Source organism: Fulmarus glacialis, unplaced genomic scaffold, assembly GCF_000690835.1.
Source record: "Fulmarus glacialis isolate BGI_N327 unplaced genomic scaffold, ASM69083v1 C14267649, whole genome shotgun sequence".
Classification (NCBI taxonomy): domain Eukaryota; kingdom Metazoa; phylum Chordata; class Aves; order Procellariiformes; family Procellariidae; genus Fulmarus; species Fulmarus glacialis.
In genome coordinates, this window is record NW_009242945.1 from 1 (window position 1) to 9,149 (window position 9,149).

General features: G+C 36.3%; 1 protein-coding gene across 1 annotated transcript; it reads left to right on the forward strand.

Moving 5' to 3' along the window:
* Positions 1 to 327: 327 nt before the first annotated feature.
* LOC104083028 (trifunctional purine biosynthetic protein adenosine-3-like) lies at positions 328 to 8,408 on the forward strand (the record flags this gene model as incomplete). The annotated part of the gene is given in 7 exon segments (XM_009586378.1): positions 328 to 416; positions 2,426 to 2,551; positions 3,430 to 3,517; positions 3,836 to 3,921; positions 4,544 to 4,712; positions 5,294 to 5,525; positions 8,314 to 8,408. Coding segments are annotated over 7 exon segments (885 nt in total), but the record flags the coding sequence as incomplete, so codon positions are not given.
* Between the last annotated feature and the right edge of the window lie 741 nt (positions 8,409 to 9,149).

Here is a 9,149-nt window from a genome sequence, read left to right on the forward strand (position 1 = left end):
CCCAGCCGAAACCAGGACAAGATTGTAGACTTGACAGTCGTTGCTATTACTCTCAGTATCATGGGTCCAAACTTCAGAAGGTAGAGCATGAGGAATTGCTCAGTAAGTTATAAATATCATCTGCAATTTAAAAATATTCAAGCATAAAATCTGCATTTATTTAAGAATAAACAGAAAAGAGGAGCAAAGATTTTACCATTGCTGACATACGCAGGGTGGAGAATGGATTAATAGTCTCAAAACCGTACTGCATTTTTCTTGCTGTTTTAAAAATATTTTTTCTTGTTGCATTTTGAATAGTTTAAAATAACTGAAACAGAACCTAAGATATTTTGTTTTTACTGTAGGATAAGACTTTTGGCACAGCTGGGGAAACTGTTGTTGTTGAAGAACTTCTTGAAGGAGAAGAAGTTTCTGTAAGTGTGCATCTCACTGTAACACTTTGATTATATCTGTTCTAAACTATTTAGGAAACACTGTGTAAGTACCTACAGCAGGGATGTGTAAGATTTTATTACTTAAATTAAAAACAATTATCTGTTTATAAATAAAATTGTATTAATTAAAGACAGCTCTGTTAAGAGTCAAACTTCCTGCAGTCTGTTAAAATAATTCAAATTAAATAAAAATAACTCAAACAGTAATCAGATGTTGCCACATGGAAAAAAAAATCAAACCTTAAATATTTGGAGTGTCATTGAGTGTGCAGTTCTGTGTTATGATTTCTCTGACAGCAAAGACAGTATAAGATGTCCCTTCCCTTCCATATTGCTACCTCTTCACTGCTGTTTGCTGTTGATTCAGTTATAGTAACTGTTTGTGAAGCTACAACATAAAGACCTTTTCTCAAAGCAATCAACACCACCACCTTGCATGTTTTCTGTGTTCTGGTTTAGAGCCCAGTGCCGTTTGAATCAGTACAAGTAATAGGATGGTGAAGTGCCGAGCAAGGCAAGGAGTGATTGGGAGTAAGGGAGGATGGAGACTTTCTTTAATCAGCTTTGCTGATGAAGGGAATATTTGAACTGCATCATGAGGGAGCAGTAAACTCCTTTGGAGCAAGGGAACAATCAGCTCAAGACAGGTGCAGGCAGGATCCTCTTTAACCAGTTTCATTGCCAGAGAGATTGCAATGTGGAAGTGTACCCAGGGACGAAGGATCCGGAACCAAAGGCTGTTGAATGATTTGACAGTGTTGATTTACTCTGCAGATGTAGAGAGAACATTTCCTTCGTTTTAAGCTGATTCAGCTCCTTTGTTTAAAAAAGTATATCTGATTTAATTAGCAGAGTGTGAAGGACAAGAAGAATTAGAGCCTAGGTTTTGAGGTGGCAAGGGAACTTGACACTTGCATCACACAATGTAGAACAGCCAAGTACCAGCTCAGGTTCCCGACTCCTGGAGCTGGAATTGACTTATGCTGGATGTTGTGAATGTTCATCTTGGAGGTGGTGGTATTTATAAAGTAAGTGATCATCTCCAACTGTTGCCAGTCTTTGCATAGTCTGGTTTCCTGCCCAATACGAAGAAATTAGACGTGCAGATATTGGTCATCCTCATTCTTTCCTGGTTGGCTTGACCTTTTTAGGAACTAAGGGGTTATCCAGATCTTCATTCTCTGGTGGAAAATATGTAATGCTCTTAATTAGTCCTTAGAAGACCGTCAGACTTAGTGTAGTATAACAATAATATAAACACGCAGTTGAAAGGGTTTTTTCCTGTGATGACTGACAACAATGAAGAAAAAATACTGCTTGCCTTGGCTGTCAAAATAATTCACCTTCTGCAAATTACTGTAGTCTTTAATATATTAATATTTTGGCATTTTTGGGTTTTGTCGGGGAATCCTTGCTTGCTTTTTAATTAGCATTATAAAATGTTTTTATGAGTATTGCTAGCAGGAGTCCAGACAGCGAACATCATCATCCAGTTACAGGAGATGCCACAAGGCTTGTTATTATGAAGATATTGAGGATAAAAGCATCTGCTATATAAGTAATTTATAAATAATTCAAAAGTAAATAGTTTTATCAACAAGGAAAAGGAAATCTTGAAAGGAATGTAATGCCTTCTTTCAGGGGCAGGAGGGAAGAAGGGGGAGGGAAGAAGTAGCTTCCATCATGGAGTATTTTAAATTCTTTTTTAACCTTTTGAGTATTTCTTTTCAGTACAGCTACTGATATTATGTTATAGTTTTCTATATGTTATATGAAAGTTAATTTCTGTAGGAAAGTCATATAAACTGAGGCACTGCTTCCTGAAGGAAAAGGGAAATGTTTAGAATACTGTAGTTTGTTTGATCAGGGAGACAGAATTTATACTCTTAAATATCCGTTTGCACCACTGAAAATCAAATATATTTGCACTTTTTGTGCTTTAATTTTAATTATACACTGGGCTTTAAATTATTCTCCTTGTTTTCTAGTGCTTATGTTTCACTGATGGCATCACAATTGCTCCCATGCCTCCAGCCCAGGACCACAAGCGATTAATGGATGGAGATGAAGGCCCTAACACTGGAGGGATGGGAGCTTATTCCCCAGCACCTCAGGTAAAAATGTATTGACAAGGAGATGTTTCACTAAAGCTGTACTACAGCTCTAGTACTGAAAGCATGTCTGAATTTTTAGTTCCACCATGATGAACAGGAGAGTGAAGACAATGGTCTCTTGTGAATGGAAAGTGTTGCCTAAAACAGACATAGTCAAGTGACGTCCATAACTTGGATTTGTTTCTCTAAAAAGGAGGCTATTTCTACTGAATTACTTTTAATTATAAAGGTGGAAGTGTTATTTCTGCAACCTTGCATTTTGATTTGGTTTTTAAGTGTTATGAAATACTGATTGTTAGAACTAAGTGCTTAAAGCCACATTTTTATCTTGTGCCAAACTAAGCTAATGATAAGCTTAGTTCACTTGCTGTACCTCAAGGTAGTTTGGCAAGGAACTATTTGCAAAAGGACTTACTTTGCTTTCTATTCACTTGTGTCATAGCCAGAGATTTTTCTTTTTTAAGTTCAAAAAAATTATAGGTTTTGTTCGTATAGAAAGCCATTAATCTTGTGTATTGAATAAAATTTGATCATTGATCACTATACTTTCCAACCGTGATTTGTCTTTGGAAGGCCTTATCTAAATGCCAGTATGTCTGTGCAAATGGTTTGTTCCAGTGAAGCCAGTGGGATTGCTTGCACATGTAGATCTAAGCATGGAAAAGTGTCTGAAGAAATGCAGATGGTTGTTTTAATGCTCTGGTATGTTGTCTGAGGAAGCAGAAAAAAATATTACCTTTCTGTTGTATGAAATGTTTTGGAGTGAGCAAGAGACCATCCAAGTGTTCTGCTTGGCTCTTAAAAACGCTAGCCATCACAGTAGGAAAAATCATGCACTCACTTTCTACAAACGCTGTTTTCTAATCCTGTTTTATTAGATTTCTAAAGATTTACTGCAGAAAATAAGAGATACAATTCTTCAGAAAACTGTTGATGGCATGAGGAAAGAAGGTGTCCCCTATTTTGGTATGTACAGAAGTTTGGGGTTTTTAAGCATAAGGAGAAAGACAGTTTTTTTACTTTGTCCTCTTTATAGGCCTAACTCACACTGTAAGTTAAGGAAGATAACTTTGATCTATTTGGAAACTGGGTTTAGTATCAGCGGCTTGATTTAGAGCCCAGTGAAAGCAATGGATATAGTTTATTTTTAACATTTCTAAAGTGTTAACATCCTACCTTTAAATTAACACAGCAGGCATCCTTTTTAACACCATTATGAATAGATTCAAAATAAATGACCTATGCTGTTACTTAGATAGCTTATTATATAATTTTTTATTCCAGGTGTGCTTTATGCTGGATTAATGCTTACCAAAGATGGACCTAAAGTTCTAGAGTTTAACTGCAGATTTGGTGACCCAGAATGTCAGGTGAGTTATTTTGTAGGTAGATACAGTTTGCCATTATGGGAGGAGAAAGTCTGTTACCATCTACCATTATTCTTAACTAACTTTTGGATGAATAATTAGCTAATTGCACTGAGATTTAAAATATTTGGGTTTTTTATTCAAGACAGAAGGTCTGTTATGAAGTTGTTCCATTCCAGAGAAGATTTCAGCAGGTTATACTCAAATATGGGCTTTACAAGGGTAAGCTTGAGTCAAACTCAACACTTTCCTATCTTTTCTGGAATGGAGTTGGATTTTTTTTTTTACTTTATTAAAGGAGTGAACACTTCTTTTCCCCACTCCCTGTTGACAGGTGGAACAAAACCCTTCATTTCCATTCTTCAGACCAAATAGGTTTCTTTGTCGTCTACCTTTTTTTCCCCATATGTAGCAATTCTTCTACCCATAGAAATTATCTTCAAGAAAGACTATTTTTAAAGGTACATAGATTATGCACAGTATGTATACATGTGTGAAAATACAGTATATGAACATACTTACTTAATGTTATTTTTACAGTTGCATTAGTATTTTTAAAAGCTCAGTGAAGAAAATGTAACAATGTACATTGGTTTTTTTAATTTGCTAATCTGTATTTTTGTAGGTAATTCTTCCACTGTTGAAAAGCGATTTGTATGAAGTTATGCAAGCGGTTATCAATAAAAAGTTGTCTAGTTCCATGCCAGTTTGGTTTGAAGACAATGCAGCTGTGACGGTGGTCATGGCTAGCGAAGGGTATCCAGGAACATATCCCAAGGGTTTGGAAATAACAGGTAAATATAGCAGGAGAAACTGTGGAAGTCTGATTCCTCTCCTGCCCTCTCTCCATTCTCTCTTTTGCCAGGTGAAGGTGCATCAGTGTAACTCAGATTCATAGAAACTTTAGATCTTGTGGTTACAGGTCAGCAAGAGACAACTGGATTTTCACACGTCAAAGTTTATTGGTAATGCACCCGTAGCATTATCAAATCTCCGCACTATATTGTTAAGTTCTGTAGCATTTCTTTAATATGTGTTACAGTAAAGAAGTTCTGGGCTGATCACTGATTCTTACATAATGTTGATGCTGATATGTTTTGTGGTCTCTAAATCCAGCTTGAATTAAATGTTGTATGCAGATGTTTCAGCAAAATACCTCTTTCTGTGTCTCTGAGCATAAAAGTAGCAGACTTGTCTCTCCTCAAAATGTAGTTTATACAAATTTGCTCCTATTTCCCAGCATGATCACACTGAATTCGATTGTGGTTTCTAGACACAGTCAATAAGTGCTGAGTATCTATTCATATGTAATTTAATAGAGAATGTTCTAATCAACTGATTTTTCTGCATTTATTTTATTGAACAACTATCACAGGACTTTCTAAGGCTAAGCAACTAGGATTGGAGGTGTTCCATGCAGGCACGTCCCTAAAGGATGGCAAAGTGGTGACTAGTGGTGGAAGAGTCCTGACAGTAACTGCTATTAAAGAGGATCTAATGACAGCACTGCAAGAAGCCAACAAGGGAGTAGCAGCCATACACTTCAAGGGTGCCATTTATAGAAAGGACATTGGTTATCGGGCTATAGCTTTCCTGAGACAATCCAGGTAGATATTTGAAATACTTTACTTGGAAATAACTGGCCATCACTAGTTTACATTAATAAACTGATGTTGCTATTATGCATAGCCCTAGACAAATTTTAACTAGCATCCTTGTGAGCAATCTAAGCAAGACCACCAAGGAAGGAACAGGCTTTTTGATGGCTCTCTCATATATGTTCTTTTTCTCCCAAGTCTGAGTTAAACTACGGTGACCAGCACACAAGAGTTAGCTTGTAGTGTTGCTGTCTTTGCTAGGTTTGTTTTAGGGAAGGTGAACTTCTGGTTCTTAGGCTCTAAACCATAGCTTTTGCTCTAGATTTGTGTTGTCCGTAGGTCTAATATTAATATCATTAAATGTATGTATGAACAAAGTTTGAGCTATTTTATTGGCTCATTTTAGAGTCTTTAGAAATGGTTAAAATGGTCTTGAAACACCTACCTTGTTGGAATATGCATGTTAATGGAATAGCTGGCTAACAGCATGGGTAGAATTTATCCCTCCTTTTTATTATTATTCCTTTTATTTTCACAGTATTCCGTTTAACAATCTTGAGATGGTGTGGGTGTGGGTTTTTTTTAAAGCAGTGTGTCCTACTGTCTCTCTACTGTTGAGAGCTTCTTGCAGGTTTTTAGGCTCATTTTTACCTAATACCTGCCTGCATTGTCTCCAATTAGCTCAAAGCATAACTTTCGATAATAGGTTATTTTGTAGTCTATGAAGCATATTAGTAAGAGTTTCATTTTTGCTGACAGCGTATACCAATTAGTATACTGTAAAATTGTGATCAATAAACTTACTAAATGAACAAGGGCATTTGTATCTAGTCTTCTTTCTCTCTCAATTACTGTGCATCTTTTGAGAAATTTATGTGAAAACGTGTAATTGGTATTTGTATCGTAGTAGAAAAAAATCAAGTCATTGTGTGAGGCAAGAGAAGAAGGTACTTTAATGAACAATTCTCTAAATCACTGAGTTCATGGGCCACGGCCAGCAAGTTTTTTGACTGGAGTGCCTGTATGCTGGGAGGATCCCTAGCTTACGAGGGAGACTCCTGGGAACTGTTTACAATCAGTGCCTGTTTCACTGTCCTTGAGTCTGCACCAACTTTTGCTCAGACATCCTAAAATTGGAAGAACAGTCAGTCAGGCACGCTCCTTTGGACTCTGTGTTGCACACAGTTAAGGAAGGGTGATGGTTGGCTCAGTAAAGTTGGGGACCCACCTCCTCTTTGCAGCTTTGCAGGGTTAAGTCTTATGCATTTCACTTTGTGAAAATATCCAGAATACTTATTTAATAAAAAATATTTTAGAACAATACTCTCCTTTTAAAGAGTCGAAGTAGATATCATGCTTTTAAAAATAAGGTGAAAATATGTTGAATATTCATCATGTTCAGACTGAAAGGGCCTGACTGGTCTCAGGTTATTGCAGCCTAATATTTCCTTGACTCTTATTCACAGGCTGAACAGCTGCTTCTTACAATTATTTTCCTCTTACAAATTTTTGAGCAGTGATATAATGTGAGTGCAGGTATCTTTGTATTTTCCTGGTACCACAGCTCTTTGGCCAGTTGTTTGTTGTACATGTCCTTGTTAATCAATAGTGTGCTCACCCTTAGAATTTAAACTTAATACTGAATCATATCAATAAGAGAGCTAAAATAGGTAAAATAGGGATACACCAGGTAGCTTGGTTCGTGCCACTGACAGTGTAGAAATAGCAATTGCTTAACTAGAGTGAGGTAATGTTTGGTACAACTAGTAATTAAAAGTCACTGAACTCACTATCTCCAAAATTAAAAGGTCCCTCTGTAAATATGAAATGATACTTAATGTCTCCAGTCAGTCATATGGACAAACAAGTTACACACACCAGTTTGTAGTAAGGGTATTTTCTGTATCGTATGGCTGTATACAAAAGAAAAACCCGGAGCTTATGGACATTTCTTTCTAGATTGCTAAAATGGACCTCAGGAACCTAGTTCTTTTTAAATAAACTTAAAAATATATACTGTAATAGAAAGTCCATTTAAGTAAAAAAGAAGTGCTGTTGGTTTTGTGGTGGTATCATTCCAGGCAATGAGGAGAGGCAACCTTTAAGCTACAGTTGTAAAGCTCTCAAAAGTATCAGAAAGGACTATTGATTTATGTGATACTTCTGTTTTGAAAAGCTTACTTGAGCTTGATCCTCCAAGGTACTGAGGTGGTCTGATTTAGCAGTGCATTTTTGTATACATTTTGTTTTGAGTATAGGAACTATACTACTGATGCTTCAGTATCCAGACCAGGTATTCAAACCTTGCAAAATCAGATCCATTATTCCACCTATTTTACCTTGTTGTTGGATTTTCTTTTTTGGTTGCTTTTTATCTTGGTATTTGACTGGATAGCGTATGATGCTGATGCTCTGATGCTGTTTTCAAGATATCTGGAACTAGTTGAATACTGCATATGGCAAACTCTCTGTAGTGCAAATCCATGAAGTTATGTTTCTTTGGTGTAATACTCCCTATCTTCAGATCTATGTGTGAGGTCAGGTTCCAAACAGCAAAAAGATTAACCTTTGAGCTGTTGAGCCTGCCTGAAATGAATACTGCAATACTTAGAAATCATTTTATATGAGCAAAGTTACTGTACAAGCAGGAAAATAGTTGTACTTGACAGCAGAATACGATTCTGAATGGTTAATCCTCTTAGTGATGCAATGATGTAAAGAGGTAAATACTATTTTTAAATATATGTTTGTGCATTTAGTAATCAATTGCCATAACATTTTTTTAACAATCTTTCAGAGGCCTGACTTACAAAAACAGTGGGGTAGACATCGCAGCAGGCAATACTTTGGTTCAGAAAATTAAGCCCCTAGCTGCAGCCACATCAAGGTCAGGTAAGACTTGTACCTTCTATTCCTGTTCCAGTCAGTTCATGGCAATGAGGCTTATCATTTGATCTTGATCTTGATACAAAAGCTCATATTTATGTGTTCTGCGTGTTTCTAGATTACACAAGAAATATCTGTGGTAAGCAAATGCCTGTGATTTCTTAAAAATGTACTTCATTAAATTTACAGATTTTCTTCTCAAAATGACTTTAAACTGTATCTCCTGAATGTCATGTATGTTAAGGACGCTAGAGAATGCAGTTCAGCACTCTAAAAGGTTAAATGCAAGCAAAAATCCTACCATTTAGTGCTATTTTTGATTACGTGGATTTTTATTTCTTGCACAGTGAACTATACAATTTTTGTAGATAAATGTTTAGGAAGGTGTACGAGATGTAGAATTCCTCAGAGGTACCATCTATTACTTGAGAGAGATATGGAAGACACATCTTTTGCTTGGTTAAAACAGAATCAATTAGTCCTTTTTTTGTTGTGATCTCAGGCATGTCTTGCTCTAGCAAGTCCTTGTAATTCATTTGATAGATTTAAAATATCAGTGATGTATATAATAACCCTTTAACTTCAAATTAACTGAGGACTTTCAGACAATGTCAGATATACATAGAGAAAAAACTATATATAGACACACACACACTAGTACAACTAGTCACTTCTTAGCATTCATAGTATTTTCTACTCATGGTTTTTTCACTGTCGTGGATGGGGAGAGAATCAGAAGGGTAGGAG